Raw genomic sequence first — 22,396 nt, 5'->3', positions numbered from 1 at the left:
TCCCGTACAAATGTGTAACCTTTTTACTATATGCTCATTTTCTTATTCTACCTAAGGCTTAATTATATAAACAAAATACACCACAAGAAACAATTTAAATGAATGTATGCCGTATTACAAGCTAAATACACAAGCGCAGATTTATCATTACACAACAACAACATTATTAATGCACACTTAACTCCGCCCGGATCAATTGTAACATATTCGCGCGCTCGACATAACTCTCGAAATAAAATGGCGTGTCTAGTTAAAATTGAAATGTTCAGTCATATTGTGAATGTATGCGCATTGCAACAACTTTTCCATTTGATCTGGAATGAATAGATTTTGGTATTTTGTTTCGATTCGACGAAAGTTTGTGATTTTGGACTGGATTCATCTGTGCAAATTGTACATGAAATACATCGGGTTGAAATAGTGAGAAGTAATCAACACATCCAGGTGAAATATTAAATGAACTACGCTTAATCAACACATCCAGGTTAAATATTTAATGTACTACGCTTATTCCACACATTCAGGTTAAATATTCCTTGCACTACGCTTAATCAACACATCCAGGATAATATTCAATGTACTACGCTTATTCCATACATTCAGGTTAAATATTCCTTGCACTACGCTTATTCCACACATTCAGGTTAAATATTCAATGAACTACGCTTAATCAACACATCCAGGTTAAATATTCAATGTACTACGCTTATTCCACACATTCAGGTTAAATATTTAATGTATTACGCTTATTCAATACATTCAGGTTAAATATTCAATGCACAACGCTTAATCAACACGTTCAGGTTAAATATTCAATGCACAACGCGTAATCAACATATTCAGGATAAATATTTCATGTACAACGCTTAATCAACACATCCAGGTTAAAAATAAATTCCATGCAATACGCTTAATCAACACAACCAAGTTAAGTTATTTTCCATTTATTGTTTTAAAACATACAAGTAAATTTATTTACCAAATGTTCTATAATTAAAAATCTTTTCTCGCAGCATTTCATCTGAGGCTATTACAATTGACTAACCTATGTTCACTTATGCCAAGGTAAAACACATTCCAGTCAGGTTTTTTTTTGTTGTTGATAGAAGAGGTCAATGTTTTATCATCATAGTATCTGTATAATTCAACCTCTCTTCATCGGTCACCCATTGAGGTGGCTGCTTAGGAGAATTGAAATATACAATTAAACTAAGAGGCAATAAAAACATGGTTCTATATGAAAGACGACTGTTTAACAGAGGTAACCATTGTAGTAGGTTGTGTATGAAGACGAAGGATTTATCCATGACCCGTTTCATATTTATTTATTTATTTATTTATTTATTGGTTTATTTATTTATTTATTTATTTGTTTATTTTTTTATAGAAAAGAACACGTACGAGAATCATACCTGTATAAGGGAGTGTACACTGAACTCCTCCAGAACCTGCGTCTACGACTTTGTTCTGGAGTATTATTTTACTCTGGCCAAGGCCTGCTATAATTGCCTTATTAATGTAACGGACTGTTACCGGCCTCACTGTGTGGCAGCTAATGGCTACCCTAGGGCTATCATGACGGTCAACAGGATGTTACCGGGTCCAGCCATTCATGTAAGACATTTGTAAAAGATGATAATCATCAAACCTAATTTGGGTCCTATGTATATTTGCTTTAAAATCAAGTAGCGGATCAATACAGAAATACTCTGTGTGTCGTGGTGGGGAGGAGTGTGTGAGAGCAGAGCAGGATGGGCTAAACAAGTGGCCGAAGCCCCCCTGCGGGGGCCCTGGGAGTGTAGCTCCTTCGTTTAAATCGGTTCAATGGCATAGGTTTAACTTCTCTGGATCCGCCCTCGAAACTTGAGAATCCGGAGAAATGGTTTAGCACTCATTCTCTGTCCATCTGTCTCTGTTTTCCTATCTGTCTCCATTACAAAAAATATTTGTAAGATTACTTAGGATAATCCATAGAATACACTATAACATTTCTGTGTCGACAGGAAGTTATGGGATCTTGATTTTGCGTCCTTTATCGTCAACAATTTATGGCATATTTCCAAAATGAATATTGCAAATACTTTTTTTCTTCATACTATTATAATTTCATAACAATGTCTCTTGTAATAGACTTCTGGTGTATGTATATTACCAACTTTGGTCAATAGCGTCCACTTCATATTTCGTCTTCATGCAGTGAATTAAAAATCTACAAACAGCTACCGGAACTTGTATTTTAAATTGTCGGATTTTACAGTGATATATTCCCCTAACGCTGCTTATCTCTGACTCGCTTCCACGAAATAAAGCTTGTTTTCCTGATGCAGAAATTTGATTGCATTCAATGGAATTGCCAATTTACTATACTCAAATAATCTTGGCTGATGGAATAGAAAATTAAAAGATCTATCGATCTAAATATTTTTATTTTTGCGTTTAACAAGGAAAGCAATTTGAAAGATGATAATAAATACAGATCTCTATATGTCTCGAAGTTATATTCAAGGTACTTTACGTATGTGTAGCTTATCAGCTGTTACATCTCACTTCATCGTTGTTTCCTCTAGCAATTTTGTCATATAAGGTTGGACCAAAATATCATAGTAGGTTTTTTGGTTGGTTTAACGGCACTTTTTCTAATTATTCAACGAATGATTGATACTTTTGGGAAGGAAGGTAGATTTGTTTGGTCATGAGAGCTATCTATTCTAGGTTTGCAAGGGAGACACTGTAGTTGTCAATGTCCAAAACGCATTACAAGGGGGAGAGGGAACATCTATCCATTGGCACGGGGTCTTGCAGCAGGAGTCTCAGCATATGGATGGGGTGAGCATGTTAACCCAATGCCCTATTCCGAGTCGCACTACGTTCCAATACAAGTAAGTAAGAATCTTCAATATTTTAGATTTAATTTACGTCGAATTATAAGTTATAACAAGGAACAACAACTCAATCGATCTTTTGAATTGAGGAAACGAGAACCTGGGAATATTAACACCGACCATAATCAGGTTAGGGCTGAACTTTGAAATTGCCTGAAATTGCAATTGTAATGATAGCAAAGTTTATAATGTAATGTTAAATACACACACACACACACACACACACACACACATGTATATATATATATATATATATATATATATATATATATATATATATATATATATATATATATATTTATATATATATATTTATATATATTTATAAACATATCACTAAGTATCATTTGTCCTTGAATCTCACTTCCGCTAGAATTAACAAGTGACGATATTGAATCAACTAATCATTTTCTTTAGTATATAAATCTTTATTTATGAGACACCAAATCTAATAAAATGTGAGCGTAACCCTGTTTAAGTAAAACGTCAAGTTTCCTTTTTTATGTGATAAATCAAAGTATGATTGAGGATATAAAAATTTAGGTGACATTTACAAGAATGTGTTTTTTCCTGCTTTTTAGATTTAAAGCAAACAACGCGGGAACCCATTTTTGGCATGCGCATTCAGGTTTTCAGAGGTCAGATGGTTTGTTTGGTGCGCTTGTCGTCAGAGATGCACCGGAACAAGAGGTTCATTTGGGACTTTATGACTTTGACCTTCCAGAGCACACCATAGTCGTTAACGATTGGCTGATAGAACTGTGTGTAAACAAATTTGCTAATCACCATTACGCAGGAGGAGATAATAAACCAGAATCAATGCTAATAAATGGTAATCACACACAGTGGTATTGACCTTGAATAATTCAAAAAGCTTTAATTTTTTAAAATTTTAATCAAAGCAAGTCCAAATTTCTCTTGTATTTTGTTCACATAAACAAAATCTTTCGTGATATTTCGAACGTTTGACATTTTCAACGTGCAGATTTTTCAATATAAGTGTATGTATATATATATATATATATATATATATATATATATATATATATATATATATATAATTTTACATCTTTTTTTTTAAATTACTGCACTGATTGTGATTTTTGGTTCAGAAAATAAAGGATAATCTAATGGAACAAATTTAATTATTCAGTTTTTACATGTGAGACATACATTGATACTCCATATAATTGCTCAATTCATTCAAATATTTTTAAAAAAGTAATGACCTTTCCCGAAAACATCCCTTTAACCATGATTTATTTCAGGTCGGGGGATGTTTCAGAATTTCTCTAACAACAGCACACAATCCGTTGTGCATAACCCAGCAGCTGTCTTCAGTGTTCGCCAAGGCAGACGTTACCGATTTCGCTCCATTAGTAACGGCATATTGAACTGTCCCATCCAGGTCTCAATAGACAACCACAATTTAACCATGATTGCTTCTGACGGAAACCCTTTTAAAAAGGTCGAGGTAGAATCCTTTAACATTTTCGCCGGAGAGAGATTTGATTTTGTGCTGGCGGCAACGGCGGAGGTGGGGAATTATTGGATCCGGGCTCGAGGTTTGGCCGACTGCAGCGTAAAGAAAGCAAAACAGGTTGCCGTACTGCGGTACGAAGGGGCTCCAGATCAGCTGCCTACGAAATCAATCGCTTACGAGGATGCAAACAGGATTGGAAAGGTCAGGTTGTAAAGAATGCAGCAAAACTTTCTCACAAATGAATTAAATGTACTCTTTTGCAGTTAGGTAGTTCCCATTTTAACGTTTAGTACAAGTAGATAAAGACAAGATGTGAGCCTAAACATGTATTTCATATAGGGGCCACTGGACATTAATTTCAGAGTGGACGCCCTTTATATTTACTAGTTTTAAGTATGTTGGCTTTTTCATTTTTATTGGCATATGTAACTGGCACATACAATTTTGAATTTTTTTGTCTTCACCACTTCTTTGAAAACTTTTCTTCTTTGTGATGTATATTCTTAGAGGCAGATTATATCAGATTATATCGGATCATGTCTGATTATATAGAATGTCATATTATGTCTGATTTTGTCAGGTTATGTCAGATTGTATCTGATTGTATCTGATTATGTCGGATTATATCAGAAAATGTCAGATCATGTCTGATTATATCGGATTATGTCAGATTATGTCAGATCATGTTTGATTGTATCAGATTATGTCAGATCATGTCTGATTAATATCAGATTATGTCAGATCATGTCAGATTATGTCTGATTAAATCGGATTATGTCTGATTATTTCAGAATATGTCAGATCATGTCAGGTTCGTTCGTTGGCATCCGTTAGTCTCGAGAGACGATGGAACTGCGCCCATGAGAGATGTAACGGTTGGTGGTTGTGCAGCGTCTGCTGTGGCTAAGTAGTCCAATGCGGGAGTGGCAGTCCCTGCTGCACTTGCTGCACTTGAAGGTTGTGTCAGGTGTTGGATGAAGCTACTTCTTCTTCCTCTGCGATCGTCTTTCATCAGCTAGCAAGCGTTGCTTGTCTTCTCCGGCTTTCAGACCAGTGATCAGAGCATGACGCCAGCCTGATCTGTCTAGAGCGAGCTCTTCCCAGGTGTTGACATCAATATCAAGGGCTTTCAAGGGTTGTCATCGCCGGGGGCGGTTGTATGAGATAAGCACCCACTTCCCTTGGAAATCTCCCAAATGGCTTGCGTCTGATAGAGCCTCTGACAACCAAGTCCAGCTCCAGGCCTTCACGAGTGGCGGAACCTGTTTAAATTGACTGGAGAAGGGATGACAGGCGAACTTCTGGCGCCTCAAAACCAGATGCTTCGGGCAGATGGGGCTCGTTAACCTTGGGTGGTCGCCCATCTAGGAGAAGGTAAACTCCGATTTCAAACCTTCGCTGCCTTGCGACTATACCTTCTCAGGGGAGAGGTTAAGGGAGTAAACCCCAACAGAAAATCCGGAGTCGGAGTCCCTAAGGCGACTTGGCATTGATTTCAGTGTCATCTCGGCAACTCCTGCGACGCAGCTGGTGCCATGACGTATCGGCTTGTCCTTTCCCTTGGATCCATCAGCTGCTTGGAGAGGGGGGATCAGCTGCATGGGCAACAGTTGATTCTCTATATCACCCTGCCCAGGCTTGCGCCTTGGAGAGGACACTCCAGCTTTGCTCCATAGCGTCGACATAACACGGGAAGCAGCAGTTTACCGGTTATAAGTCACCGCTCGATTGGCGTAGAGCCAGACGCCAGGGGTTGCTTCCGACGGTGGGAGAGACCAACATGTTACACTGGACAGCTACCGCCCGCCTCAAACTGGGCAGCCCCCAGCCAATAAGGTGCCGTCCCGCCACAGTTCGCCTGCCTTGCTGGGTGCGTAAGGCTTAAGGTACGCGAGTACCTGACAAGCGGACTGCAACTACTGCACCAAGAAATAACAAAATAAAAATAAAAAAGAAGACTTCAATCCTCAAGCTAGGTACCTGGAATGTCCGGACCATGCTGACTGGGCTTTCAGATGATCTCCAGACAATCAGTGATATTCGTAAGACTTCAGTCATCAACGACGAACTTGCAAGGCTCCAGGTCGACATCGCCTCACTACAGGAGACACGACTACCAGATTCTGGGTCCCTCAGAGAAAAGAACTACACATTCTTCATGTCAGGTTATATCATATGATATCAGATTATATCAAATTATATCAGATTATGTCAGATCATTTCAAATCATGTCAGATTATGTCAGATCATTTCAAATCATGTCAGATTATGTAAGATCATGTCCTCTGACTGTGTTTGTAGCTTAAGTGCTCTTTTCTCAAAAGTCAATTCTGACCTCTATAAATAGACTCGCTGCTTTTTAGGAATATAGTAAAAGATTACCTGCTACTTGTGCCTGTCTGTATTTATTGCAGGGATCATGTCAAGAGTAGATATAATTAATTGAATTATATAATTACGAAGACAGCTTTACACGATAGTGTCGCGTAGTAAAATGCTTGTTATGTATTTGCATTTATAAATCAATGTATGGAAATTTATCGAGGATTGATTCTGAAGGAAAAGGCAGGAAATTGTCCAGATCAAAACTGTGTACGATGTAGCTATTTGTTAGTGACAAAACCCATATACTTGTTTGTGTTGCATAACCAGTTCGTAACCAGGATGATGAGTCCTTGACGACTATGTTCATATCTTTGTCATTAGGCCATGTATTTTGGTCACATGATATAAAAATGAGAACATCAGAAACTAAATACATTGCAATTAAATCTAACTATTAGGAGTACAATGAACTATACTATTACAATTACAAAATAATTTAAATTGTATGAACTTTCAAACAAATCCAAATCATTCACACTTATTTTTCTATCAATCCAAACTATTCACAATCATTTTTTATTTTTTGTTAATCCAAATAATTCACAATCATATTCGTATAAATCCCTTAAACATTTTTGTCAAGTTAAAGTTCTTCGTAAGATCTATGAAAACTGCAGTTTGAATATATGAACACTATGGTGTAAGTACATCTGTGTCACGGACTTTTATTCACATACTTACAATTCAATTTGATTTTTTTTAAATGATAAAACATGTACAGCATTACCAATGGTGTATGTTTAGGTTGGTCACACGTTTGTGACACGTATAAATGATACACGCTGGATCCATCGACAACTCTGGCACGTGAAAAGTGCGGCAGATTAAAGATCACTTATCTCTTGGTTCGCGTCCGTTGCTCCTGTCACGTGCCAGTATATAGACTTGTACCATTTCAGTACAGTCACATTCATTTGATCACCTTGCGGGACGCTGTCTCCTGTGAGATATACAACATGACGAATTTTGTCAGGAAGCTGTCCACTTTACGGATGGCTTACTGAACAAAACAAAACGCCTGTAAGGCAACATATCTTACAGCATCTTCTGTCCAGCCAAAATATATACACCAATAACCTTTATTATAGCACTGTTTCAGCTCTAGAGGCATATAATCATCTTATACTTTCTTTTTTCCATCGACAGTGTTTCATGCAGTAGTAGTTTTAATCGGTACGTGATTCGGAATTTACTCTAAATTTCGTGGCCTAGTGGTATACAGCGCTCACCGTTACGGATCATTGCCATCCCACCTCTGTCTGCGTGGGTTAGTGTCTCAGGTTCGGCTAATGTGGGTATGCGAGAAAGCTTGCCAGTAGCTTCTCGTGGGTCGGTGGTTCTTTCTGGGGGTTTTCCCTACAAAAACAATAACGATAATCTAAATTTCTATTAGACCCGAATTTTTTTTACTTACAACAATTCTTTCACATATAGAAAAGTCTGTTTCAGATTAGTGTCTTATTTTTTCTTTCTACCGATGATATTATTGGTTAGAGCTACCGCCTCGGACGCGGGAGGTCGCGGGTTCGATTCCCGGCTGAGTCACACCACATACTTATAAAAATAGTACAAGCAGCTACCTCGATACGCGGTCAGCATTGAGAGGTTAGTGATAGGATTGGTCGGCCAGGTGTCAGTGTAATGTAACTGGGTGGGACATTATGATATATGTCTGTGGCATGATGCCCCAATACTAGACACCACTTTCAACTGCTACACTGAAGACATTGTAGCAATCTGAGTGAAATATTGTTACAGCTTAGTTAAAATTCCAAATCACACCACACATAACCGACAGCCTGGGTTGGGTTATGCATGCTGCATATAGTAAACTACCAGAAGTGTGATGAAAACATGTATTTTCATGCAGACCATTACCTCGTGTAAAATAGTGAACATTTGTGTGTTAGAAAGTGAACTTATCCCACGTTTACAAAGGAACACTTTGTAATAAACTGTTGGCGACAAAGAACAAGTGTCATTGGATCTTATACTAAATAATGCAAAACATGAGGCATTACAGTTTTGCTAGTGTTAGTTTTTTAATACAAAAAGTGGAAAAACTGGGTTACAGTGTGAATCAATAGATTATACGACCATGTTGCATTACCATTGCGGCATAACTGTTAACTGGAAATATAATCAATCTTGAATGCAGTATTTTCGTTGCAATCATTGAGACCTAAATGATCAGTATAGCAGGATTCTCGATGCTCACGGTTGTTAGCAGCAATTTAAACTGGTCTTTCTTAAAACAGCTGAGATCTATGTATGTATGAGGAGTTTCTGAAAAGTTTTAAACATTTTTTTATAACATTTATTTTTCGTAAAACCTGTCGATAAATTTAATGAAAATTGACAGTAAAAATAACGTTTTACGGTAGCCGCAGATGGATGCGTTTGACGAGTAACCTAGAAAAGTCGGAGAAGAGAAACAATACTGCCACTGAGCAACAAGCATATTGTTAAATCCTGGAACTCGTATGGTACTATTTGACTGATACAAAATCTCTCTTGAATCAAGTTTAAGGATGTAATATATGCCATGACATTTAATCTTGAAGTGGTTCCGTTGTTTGAAAGATGGCTGTGGATCAATGGCAACTCGTAAAGATACACAGTGGAAGATATTTCTATAATGGTGTACATATTTCTGTAATAGTGTACATATTTCTATAATGTGTACATATTTCTATAATATGTACATATTTCTATAATGGTGTACACATGTATATAATGATGTACACATTTATATAATGGTGTACATATTTATATAATGGTGTACACATTTATATAACGGTGTACATATTTATATAATGGTGTACATATTTTTAAAAAGGTGTACATATTTATATAATGGTGTACAAATTTTTAAAAAGGTGTACATATTTATATAATGGTGTACATATTTCTATAATGGTGTACATATTTCTATAATGGTGTACATATTTATATAATGGTGTACACATTTATATAATGGTGTACATATTTCTATAATGGTGTACATATTTCTATAATGGTGTAGATATTTATATAATGGTGTACACATTTATATAATGGTGTACACATTTATATAATGGTGTACATATTTATATAATGGTGTACATATTTCTATAATGGTGTACACATTTATATAATGGTGTACACATTTATATAATGGTGTACATATTTATATAATGGTGTACACATTTATATAATGGTACCTATTTCTACAATGGTGTACACATTTATATAACGGTGTACATATTTATATAATGGTGTACATATTTCTATAATGGTTTTGTACATATTTATATAATGGTGTACATATTTCTATAATGGTGTACACATTTATATAATGTGTACATATTTCTATAGTTGTGTACATTAATTACTCAGCTGTTTTTAATACGGCGAATCATCTGAATCTGGAAAAGTTTCGTGCAAGATGAGTCCAGCATTTACTGACGCCATATTAAAAGTTGAATCGGACTGAAGTCGCCAAAGAGCTACTCGCCAAATATGAAAACGGTAACCAATAACGTTTAAATGAGATTTTCAAAGGTGATGAAACATTTTATTTTAACCCGACTTGAGAGAATAATACCTTTAGGATGAGAGAGAGAGAGAGAGAGAGAGACCCAAACATTACTCGACAAGGTCGGACTATTAAGAGTTCTATTTTTCCAAAGCGTCGCCAAAAGTTGTGTACACTTCTGTACCATCGTGATAGCAATGGTCCCTGAGGTATCGATCGATTTCATAACAAAACACCGGTGCATAACTCGTCATCGTGACATACTTCTCGAAGGAGCAATACATCTAAACTTACCCACGTCCTCCACACAGTTCTGATATAGCTTTATTCCACTATCAAAGGCGAGGAAGGCGATTTGAAAGCCGCTGTAGGGGAGGAAGTGCAGTTTTTAAAGTATATGAAGAACATACCAAAATGTATATACAAAATGGTATTTATTAATTGAATGATTAAATTATGACAACGTATAGAAGTGCATCGGAGAGTACCTTGAAGGGATGCACTGACGTGCTGTTCATCAATGAAACATTTTTATGCAGCTTAATACTATTGAGAATATAAATCTATCGTATGCAAACTAGCCACTGTTGCTGAGCAATCACTACAAATAATATAATCACTATTTAAACGTGCGAGTCGGACTTGGTGTCAACTGTGATAGAGCACATGCTAGATTAGTCATTAAACTATGGTGCATTTTTTAACGCACTGATTTTGGTTTGCGTTGGCTAGAGTTACTCCACAACGATACAAACATATCATAAATGTTAAAATTGCCGAAACTCTAAAAAATAATCTGCTTGCAAACAGATAGGCCTAAAAACACAATCGCTTTTAAATATTGTATGACGCCTGCTGACTGGTAAATATTAAAACTTCCCACAATTGCTAACAGGTAATATGATTTTACTTTATGTAATAAGTTAACACCTGTGGTAAATAACTAGTACATGTTTTAATTTAGGTCATTCTGTACAATGTGCTGATAAAAGTGACGTTATGGTTATGTGTCTCGTTATCTTTCAGACACTGAATCCATGGAATCAGAAAAAGACAGAGGAATTGATCCAGGTATCGGATCTGGATTCTTTGGTAGAGGATGATGAAGCACTGAGGGATAAGCCGGACAAAAAGTTCTACATCTACATGGACTTCAACAAAATTGACAACTATCATTTCCAAGACAAGACTTACTACCCATTATCTGCCGTAGAGAAATCTAAGCAATTGTATATGCCTCAGATGAATCGTATAAGCACCAGTCTGCCACCGACTCCTCCTCTCACACAGTACCAGGATATACCTAAAGTAATATATCATAATAAAGCCTGTTTTATGTGTCCGAATTTCATTGTAGGAGCTATTCTATAATATAAAAATGCAAAAGAGAATAAGAAAGGAAAAATAAATCAACAAAAAGCCTTTTTCATTTAAACTTTGCGGTACTACCGTTGCTCTATTTTATTTGTTTTCCCCATTCTTACAATCTTCAATTGGCAAACGTGTTTTACTGAGCTTGAACCATGTATTAGCAACGCAGATACGATTTAGACATCAATTAGATATCATTCAAACGCAAACTATTATTAAAGATTTGCAGTTACTTATTATCATAAATATTAAAAATGATTTGATTTTCATAATTGTACAGTTTTCAAATAAGATGCTCTGTGGTTATTTCCATCAGTTAAAACACTCAAGAAACTCATTATTCCTCGAAATAAGATAGTAATCACGTGTTCTCTTCAAGCACTGTTGTATTGTCTGCGCGCTGGTAGAAAATCAAAATGACCTGTTACATGTCAAAAATGAAGTGTTGTTCGATCACTTACATAGATTAAAATCGAAAGGGCAAATATTAAACCACATTAATCTAAAAATCCTATTTTTCAAAGTCTATTACTGCAGTTTGTAAAAATACATTCATAAACCCAAAGTTTTGGAAACAATATTAATTTTGACTGTTTACAATGTTTCCATCTCACGCAGGGAACATTTTGTAATCCTGAGACAATGGACAAGAACTGCACTGAAGAATATTGCGAATGTACGTTCCTCCTTAAGGTGTCATTGGGAGACGTGGTGGAACTAGTCGTTATTGATGAAGGAGTGACTTTTAACGCCAACCACCCAGTGCATCTACACGGCCATGCCTTCCGTGTGGTGGGAATGGACAGGGTATGCATATTTAGTTATTTATAGATTCAAATCGATACTTGTATCAATAAAAACATGGCAGCTTTCATGTGGGTGGAAATTTGATAATAGAATCGCAAATATTGAACTACTGCAATATGGAGGGGGTTAAAGCCATACTTCTATGCGTGTGTTTTCTAATCTTCCTTGATGCTTTATTGTAAATGGCTGCTGGCAAGTGCTACTTTCATAATTCTATCCATGTATATTTTATTCTTCATTGATGCAAATTGTACGTGGCAGTTTGCAAGTGCTACTTTCCGCCTGCATTATTGTCAATGGCTGCTTGCAAATGTTACATTCATAATCCGAGTCATGATTTTTATATTCTTCATTGATGCAAGCTGTAAATGGCAGCTTGCAAGTGCTTAGATCTACTTTCCTTCTGTCTCACTGTATCTTGCAGTTTGCCAATTACTGAATTGATTCTGTAGTTTTTGTCGTACGGCATGTGAGTTATTGCAAGTGTTGCATATTCTCTTCATAAACTTGCCATATTACAATTTCATTATTCCAACTGCTTTTTTCATACAGACTTGCCCTTGCAAGCATATACATACTAAGTTTTATCAGTTTCGTCTTTGTAGTCCAACTCGTGTCACCATGTGTTGTCATAAATTTCTATAGTGTTTCCGTTACCTGAAATAATTGATGCTCCCCACGGAGTTTTACGGCCTTCATTTCGTGTCGATAAACATTGAACTCTTTCAGGCCCTTTTTCTAAGTAGTACGCTTGCAAAGAAATTTTAATCGTTCTCTAAACAAATATGCTTTTTCGAACATCTAAGTGATTTCATGCATATTACGAAAATGAAAACGCATACATTAGAGCAGGGTGGTCCAAAACCACCAGTTTTGACGCACTTAATTACTTACTTTCAGCGTTTAAGAAATATACTTCTTAGTGATATCTCTCATTACTTTGGAAACATTAGTTATTTTAACAAAGTAAGGATCAGAAATGACAATGATATATTCCCTTGTACTCTTCTGAACGAGCTTTCATCAGACGAGCCCAGGTTGTAAGGATCATATTGTACGTCACCCATTTTGACGCACCACACAGACGTTTGTCTTTTCCTTTGATACTATTGTACATAAGCAACCGGAAAAATTAATGTTTCAGAACAAAATCAATAGCATATTAAAAAAAACTTTATAGGCAAAATGATATAATGAAAATTAAGCATCCTGTAATGGTTTTCTTATTCTTATCATAATCTTCACTTTGGAAAATATTTTTTAAGCCAAAATAATCAAATCATGTTCGTATAATTTTTATAATGTTTACTGGGGATAGAAGTATTAAATTTAGTGTACGATTGTTTTTCCAATACTTAATTTGAATTGATAATGTACAGAATCTCAACCTTTGAATTGTTTTTTAAAATTCTCACAAAATTTCATCTTTAAAACTGGTCTGCAGCCATTAAAAAATTTGTCTCTAAAAGTGGAAATAATCAGCGACAAAAGACATAATCTTACAGGAGATTTAACTTTTATTTACTGTAGTTCTTACCATTATCAAACCAATTAAAATTAATAATTTGGTTCATGAATTTCACAAATATAAATATAGTACCCTTAGGCTCTAAGTAATCAGCTACTCTTTGTCAATTTAAAGATTCAGGCTTATTAAGTGTGATAGTCTTTGCAATATAAAAATAGTTTAGTCTATGATCAGAGAGAGAGAGAGAGAGAGAGAGAGAGAGAATGCACCAAAAACAGCATATTTCATTAAGTTATTGTAATTGTATACATGTATCCTGGTTGGATGAGCATGTTTTGGTATAGTATTAAGGTCTTTCCTTCAGCAAGTATCAATAAGGGAAAAAACTCTACTGATCTTACTCGATAATTATACGCGGTACAAAATTTACTGATCACTGTCTTTTTGTTTCGTTTGACTTTTAAAAATTACCTAAGTTGAGGGTGTTTTGCGACAGTCTTTTGCTGTGTTAAGGTAGTCATAGGGTCTTTCATTTGGTGGTAATTACCAACATGAAAAGAACCTGTCCTGATCTTACTCAGTAAATATACAATGCAAGTAGTGAATGGGGTGAGATTAGCGACAATGGGAATTAACATTAAAAACACCCCCTGGGTAAGATTAGCGACAATGGAAATTTAACATGGGCAAAAAACCCTGGGTAAGATTAGCGACAATGGAATTTAACATTGGAGAAAGGAAAAAAAAGGAAATATCCATTCTAGGGACAAAGGCATTCGAACAATGGAAAAAAAAATATCGATTCTAGGGACAAAGGCAATTGAAAATGGGGAATAGAGTTTGGGTCTGTCTAGGGACAAGGGGAATTGAACATGTTAGAAAAAAAAAATACTTTAGGGACAAGGGTAATTGAACATGGGATTTTTTTTTTTTTTAAATTTTTTAAAAAAGGGGTAGGCAATGGAAAGTCAGTCTCTTTTCGAGAAATGTGGGTGGCCCTGAAAAGGGCCTTGGGGTTTCTTCTTCTTCTAATTTCTTCTATTTCTCCACCAACTTCTTATTTTCTCTCCTACACTCTTTCTCTTCTTTTCTTTCTTTTCTTCCTTCTTTTTCTCTTCTTTCTGCTTCTCCTCCTCTTCTTTCTTCCTCTTCTCATTTTCTTCTTCCTTTTCAATTTTCTCGTTCCATACTCTCATCCTTATCCTTTCCTCTTCATCCTCCTTCTCCTCCTTTATTTCTTTCATCACAGCACTTATCATTTCCTTTACTTTTCTTAAGTTGTTAATCTCCATCTTCACTCTATGTGGGCTATAAGAATAGTGATCCTCGTTTAACCTAACTAACATTTGCTCCATCATACCTAAATTGTCCAGGACGTCTTGCAATGTTTTCATGTTATTGAGCTGGTTCGAAGCCATCTTCTTTTTTTATTCTTTGTAGAATGGTTTGAACGACGAATACTGTGGGTTCTTATAGTGAAAGCGCGGACGTGAAGGAAAACATCCCCCCTACTTTCTCATTTCATATAATATACTATTCACATAAGTGAATCAGCAATAAACTAACCCCAAATCTACTATCCACACAATCGTACGTGATCGGTTACAAAACCCAAACTATACTCTCCACATACGCTAAGAAACAATAAACAAACCCCAAATCTACTATTTACACACGCAAATCATTAAAAAAAAATCCATAATCTACTATCCACACAATCGTACGTGAGCGGTTACAAAACCCAAACTATACTCTCCACATACGCTAAGAAAAAATAAACAAACCCAAATCTACTATCCACACAAACATACGTGAGCGCTTACAAACAAACAAACACACACACACACACACACACACACAAGAAAAAAAAGAGTCAGTGTTTATATTCACACTACTCTACCTACACACATTGGCAAATCGATTGTTATATCTTTTCTAGAGATTGGGGTAGCCCTAAAAAGGGCTGTTTTTTTAACTCCAGATGCACCTATCTAATGCTGGCACCTTCCTGGTCTGGCACCACACACACATCTTCGACTCCAGTCTCCTTGCCAATTCACCCTTGTTGCTGTAAGCGCAGAGGCGGGTTGAGTGGCTTCACTATTCCAATCTTCTGTCTCTGGAATAGTGAAGACTTCCCTTTCTCTTCTTCTATTTCTTATTCTAGGATGAATTGGAATCCTTACTTCCTGTTGTAAACGTGGTGTAGATACAGGTTGGGGAGATGTTATTGCCTTAGATGTCACCTTACACACAGGGTTCATCATAGGGTGACACCTGATCTCTCTCTTTCTTTCCTCCTCTTCTTTCATTTTTCTCTCTTCCTCCTCCTGTTCTATCCTAGCTTCTTCCACAAGGGCCTCCGCAGCCAGCTCGTTCAGGAGGCATCTGGCATATTCCAGGTAGTTAGACTGTCCAGCGAGTTTCAATTTATAGTGAAAGCGTGGACGTGAAGGAAAACATCCCCCTAATAAACATAAAATTGATCTTACCTAGATCATGACCAAACAACGCGAGGACCTAAAAGAAACACTCACTCACTTTTTTATACTACCCATTTCTATTCTAAAAAAAATTTTCATTAATCACTTCAATATACTATCCACATACGCAAAGCAGTCAAACCCCAAATCTACTCTCCCCACACGTCAAACAGCCCAAAAAACATGATCTTAATCTACTATCCACACCAACGTACGCGAGCATTTACAAACGCACAATCCTATACACAAACACATACCCTCACACTATAAAAAAGAGTCAGTGTTTATATTCACACTACTCTACCTACACACATTGGCAAATCGATTGTTATTTCTTTTCTAGAGTATTGGGGTAGCCCTGAAAAGGGCTGTTTTTTTTTTGTTTTTTTTGTTTGCTATGGCAATCTTTTAGTTTCTAAGAATGCGACGTCCTCTGAGGATAGACTTTCTGACGATAGGTCTGCTTCTTCGGAAAGAGAAGAACTCTTTGGTGTCGATACGACAATCGACAAAGCCTCTCTCAGGTTCAGGTTCCTGCTGCTGTTGCTGCTGCTGTTGTTGTTGTTGTTGCTGTTGCTGCTGTCTCTGAAGTCTGTACTTCTCTGTCCATTCTTCTTTCTCCCTGTTCACTTCTTCTCTGAAGAGCTCTTCTATCAGGTCTTCAGTGACTTTTAGCATTCTAACATTCTCTATCTCTTCTGGCTTCGGTATCAGACTGTGTCTGACCCTATGCAAATTCACGTAGGCTTCGTTTAGCTTAGCTAGTTTGGAGCACATCTTCGTAGGAGGATGAGTCGACAATGGATGGTTAGACTGGAAACTCCCCCCGGTTCTTAAAGTCAAAGCGCGGACGTGAAGGAAAACATCCCTCCACGGTATTCGAGCCGCAACGTTCAACGAGTGTCATGAGAGGGATAGTAAGAAGTCAAAGAGCATGAATCAACATTCTTACAGCCAAACAAAAGACAAAGGCATTTTTTTCAAAACACAACATTTTTTATTCAAAATCACTTAACATTAACCAAGAACTCTAACATTTTTTAACAATAATCCAACAATATAACATCAAACATTTTTTTCAAATGACAAACATTTTTTTCAATTTACACTCTACTTTAAACAGGGTTGGCAACGTTGTGAATGAAATTGTGATTTCCACTGTTGCAAGTCATTGAGTCATGGATGGACACTACGTTTCCTAGCTGAAGACAACAAAATAAGCATACTAGTCACAAAATCAACGATTTACTTTCTCATCGTTTCTAGAAAAATCACAATCAAAATAAGTCACTAAATGTTCTTTTGCTGATAATAAGTGATCAATTTCGATCTCGACTTTCTCTTTGAATTTGTCAAAGAGGGCTTTGATGTAATGGATGTCTCGAGTCGTTAATGGAGGACAGAAATGTTCACGCAAGTCTTTATACCACCAACGTAACACATCTTTTTTAAACAGAATCCAAGCTTCGTCCAGATATTCGTTGAATTTTTCTTCTTGACTGATGTTTTGACATCCATAGTAATCATGCTTCATCCATATCGTAATTGTGTCTGCCAGGTATGTAGCACAGTAGGAGACCAATTGCTGTTCTTGTTCTGGACATCTCGACTTGATCACGATGTCCTTTTCGTCTTTGTGTTGGGATTCTCCTTCCACGGTCTCCTCACATTCCATCTTCAAAGCTTCTCCACTAGGTAAAGAGGGAGAACAGTCTTCCATAGCTTCTAATAGTCTAGAATGACTTCTCTCAAACTGTTGATTTCTATGGTATTATCGAATTCTGCATACAGGATGACGTTCACTGTTGCTAGCAGTTCTTTTGCAAACTGAAGTTCCACACGAATCTGGCCAGATTTTATAGAGTGAAAATGTCCCTCGTCGCTGCCTTGGTCTGGAGTGAAATCGAAAACCCACAAAGCATAGCCTCCTCCGTAATCTTCGTACGTAATGCCGTGACTGGTGTTGGTTCCTAACTGTGCGGTGGCTTCGTACAGGGACAAGTACGATCTCAAGTAATTCATCTTTGTGGGATCAAAGTTAGGTTCGAAAGGTCGGGTACACAAGGTCTTGCCATCGCGACTGACTTCGATTTTCTTCGCGTCGAAGTGATGAAAGTTGAAAGGATTTTTTTTTAAGGCTCCGTTGAAGGCTTCATTCTCGACCATACCAAGGGTTAAACGCTTGGGTAACTGTTCTTGAAACAGATGATCTTCGATCATGGAATGATGGCTAGCGGGAATGGTGAACGTTTTCACTTCCACGCGACGTATGGGATATTTGGCGGTCGTTCTGCTCAACGTTTGACTGATGTCGTTTCTCACTTTGGGTAACACTTCCACGCGTCGTACGTAGAGTTTGACGTCCTCGATTTGACTTTTGGGATTGCCAGCAGCATTATCAGCCAACAAATGGAAAGCGGCACTGCTGAGATTCAGTCTCAAGCGAACATTTACCCCGTTCAGCAAATATTTCTCTTGCAGCCACATGTCCAAATGCAAACGATCCATCAGTTCTAAACTGTTCTTATTTAAGATTTTTTTTTCTCTTTCCTCAAAGCCGTCATTGCTTCCATCTATTTTGTCGAACTTGCCCGCTTCGTCAGGTTGCCATAGCACACAAGCATTGAGATGAGTATTCTTGTCATCTATTCCGTACGTCAAGAGATTTTCCAGGTAGGCACGATAAGGGTAAGTATCCATGCTGCTGCTGACCAGTTTGTTATTCAAGTACAAGTCCACTGAGCTGAACAAGGAATGCATGAAATTGTTGACGGGAGCTATATTCTCACTGTCTTCTACTCCATTACCATCCTTATCTAGAACTTTGACTTTCAAGTACAAGTAACTGCTACTCAGATCGATGTAATCTTCGGGTTGTCCCTTGATTTCAAACTCGATGGGAGCGGAATCTGTCAGTGAGGAGACGGGATGAAATTCCACCCATTGGGATTCTTGCATGGTCATCATGGTGGGGGGCATGGCAAACAGATCCAGTTCCGACTTGGAACAAGCGCAAGATTCTCGGTGCATCATTTTTTTTTGTTGCTGTGTCTCAATAATCGAAAACGTCTAAGTCTCGAACGGTTCTTCTTTTCTTGGCCTTTCTAGCTTTAGAAGTGTGAGGTCTGGTGAAAGGGTATTTTCTTCGTCGTCTCTTTCTGTCTTGTCCTTGCTGAATGCCTGACTCGGTAGCGTGCAGGGCATTTATAGGTGTTTCTCGGCGGCCCAAAAGGTCTTTGCCCGTTTGCAGGAAGACATTTTTGCCTGCTCTCATGAAAGCTTCTTTAGGGTTTTGTTTGTCGATGATGACATTTTGGAGAAATTCTTTGCCTTGCGTCAGTGCTGCATCTTTCAAGGCGTGCAATCCGCGTGTCACCATCGGTTTCAACACCGGGGCAACCGAACGAAAGGCAGATTTTAACATATCTCCTAAACCGTGTCCTCGCTGTCGAGCAACCCCTCGATACACTGGATACATGACTTACGAGTCGTGAGAGAACCGTTTTCGAAAATGGAGTTTCACCGTGACTTTTCCTTTGGTGAATGGAATATTTTGTCCCAAATCTCCTTTTATAGCAATGTTGACCGTGTCTAAATACGACTTGCTGACAGGCAAATAGTGAGGATGTACAAATTCGCGGTGAACGTGATAAGTGTTTCCACCTTCCTCGTCAGTGGCCGTGGCAGAATTTACTTTGAAAGGAATGACACGCAGTAACGGCACGGAGGTGTGTCCCACCACGTTGTACTCCACCACATCGGAGTACACGAAGATCAAATTCAGTCCTTGGTTCAGTTCTACCGGGAAACGAAAGTACCTCGCAAAATGCCCGTTGTTGTCAATGTCTGCGATGTGAATCTTTTTGGTCTGCTTATCCGTGACGATATAGAGGTCTCCACCCAAAATGTCATACAATTCAGGGCAAAATTTAATACGTATACTTTCTTCCTCACTTTCAAATTTGATGAGTAGACGGTGAGACAGTTTGTGGTACTCAATGGTGACACGTTTTTTTAGTCCGGTCAGAACTTTGTCAAATGCTGCATAGAATTTGTCAGCGATGGCCTCCACCAGATGTTGACCACTAAAATAATGGCCTGAGTTAATTTTAAAGTGATAAATGTAAAAAGGAGGAGAAGTGTCACTGCTGCTGCGGGGTATTGGGGTCTTGGGAAGTGATTTATGTTGAGAAGTGGTCGTCATGGTTTGCTGCACTGTTGGGTCCAGAATTTCGACGTCAAAAGTGTTTTGAGTTTCAGTGATGTTTTTGATTTGTGTTGGGTAAATCATTTCTACCAAATCCACTTCCCAATGGGCTTCGTGATCTAATGGGATGGCCTGAGGTAATTTGGCCGTGTAACAGCACAACGTGTTGTGGGGAAACACCTCCATGGAACTGTCACTGGGTAAGGTTAAGTAAAATTGGTTTTGGTGACTCATAATTCCAGAGTTCTGTGGCTGTCCGAGGGGTTACTGGACGTCAGAGGCGTGTCTCCGCCCAAAATGGGGTTCTGGTTGTGGTTGTTGTTGGACTGGTGACTGGCACGGGCACTGGACACAAGGTTCCCGTGTTTCCCGTTCGAAGAGAATTTCAGGGAAGGATTAGGAAGCAGGTAACCGATGCAACTGCTCAATAAAATGGTCCACAGTTGTTTGTCTCCTTGTTGCAAACTCAAATTGGCATTGGCTGCCCCGATGACACAATACACCACGAAGATTTGGCAGAAAAAGACGATTTGCGTTTTAGGCACACGTTCTCCACACCACACCCACAAGGGTTGTTTTTGTAAATCTTGCACAGAAGAACTAGGTGAAGGAGGAGTGGTCGACGTAGCTGCGTCTGTGTGAAAGGGCATGATGGTCACTTCTTTTTATAGTCGATGACTTGCGAAGCGTCGATCCAAGAATCAAAGCTGGGTGGATATCCTTTCCAACGTACTTTGACTTCTTTGACACGTCGTTTGCCCACTTTACGGGTTCTGCGTTCGAGAATGCTTTCGATGTCGTACACGTCGTCTTCTTTTTGGTGACACGTTGTAACTCGGGCAAATAAAACGTTCCTTTGAGCACTTCTCCGTTCATGTCTTCCAATTTATAGACGGCAGGATGACGACCATGCACTCGTCCAGTGACACGAAACAGTTCGGTCGTCCAGTTAGGTAAGTAACCTTTGTCAAAAGTGCGTTTGGTTTTGCCAATGCGCACCCAATCTGCTACGGTCAACTCTCCACTTTTCTTGGGGACAGCCCTCGTCGGGGACGTACCAAACAGGCGCTCAAACACTAACACTTCGTTGTCGGGAGTCACTTCTTGCGGGGCACGTCCGATGCTTCGATGGTAAGATTGGTTGTACGCTTGCACCAGGTGCAGTAAGATGTCGATGTACTTCAGAGTGTGGTGATGCGTAAAATATTTCCACATGCGTTCTTTCAAAGTGCGTTGAAAACGTTCCACGATGCTGGCTTTCGTTTCGGGATTCTCGGTGGTAAAAAAATGAATGTCACGTTTCTTTAATTCTTTTTGGAAAGCTTGGTTCAGAAATTCGGTACCTTTGTCCGTTTGCCATCGAAGAGGGTGACGACCACTTTGTTTCAACACTCGTTCCAGGGCTCGCACTAACTCGCTGCTTGATTTGGAAGTCAAGGGCACGACCCAAGCAAATTTGGAAAAGACGTCGATGACACAAAACAAATATTTGTAGCCACGATTGTAGCTGGCCAAATGAGAGACATCGGCTAAATCGGCTTGCCATTGATGATCGATGCCTTCCACTCGGGTGCGACTTCTGGCAAACTTGCGTCGAATGGGTTTGTATAAAGTGTAGGTAGCTTGTTCTTGTAACCATCGTTGCACTTGAGGTAAACGGAGACTTTTCAATCGAGTTTTGGCAGCACGATACAATTTTTGAACTCCTGCGTAACCTGCAGGATGAGAGGGATCGTAGTAAATGCTGGCTAAGACTTTTTACATTTTTTGTGTTTGTGTATTAATAAGACACC

The 22,396-nt window shown here is 38.2% G+C and overlaps 1 protein-coding gene across 1 annotated transcript in view; it reads left to right on the top strand.

Annotated features, from left to right (window-relative positions):
- LOC149797461 (multicopper oxidase 3-like) overlaps positions 1 to 22,396 on the top strand; it is a 70,548-nt gene that overhangs the window by 9,048 nt on the left and 39,104 nt on the right. The window contains exons 3-8 of the mRNA XM_089962271.1: positions 1,388 to 1,614; positions 2,713 to 2,879; positions 3,464 to 3,714; positions 4,151 to 4,566; positions 11,294 to 11,575; positions 12,257 to 12,445. Coding sequence (XP_089818397.1) covers positions 1,388 to 1,614; positions 2,713 to 2,879; positions 3,464 to 3,714; positions 4,151 to 4,566; positions 11,294 to 11,575; positions 12,257 to 12,445 — 1,532 coding nt within the window. The remainder of the gene's footprint in view (positions 1 to 1,387; positions 1,615 to 2,712; positions 2,880 to 3,463; positions 3,715 to 4,150; positions 4,567 to 11,293; positions 11,576 to 12,256; positions 12,446 to 22,396) is intronic.

The sequence above is a fragment of the Sinohyriopsis cumingii genome, chromosome 6 (genome assembly GCF_028554795.1).
Source record: "Sinohyriopsis cumingii isolate HCF-2022 chromosome 6, ASM2855479v2, whole genome shotgun sequence".
NCBI classification, from domain to species: Eukaryota; Metazoa; Mollusca; class Bivalvia; order Unionida; family Unionidae; genus Sinohyriopsis; species Sinohyriopsis cumingii.
Note: the sequence above shows the minus strand (reverse complement) of the source record. Positions and strands in the feature narration are given on the sequence as shown.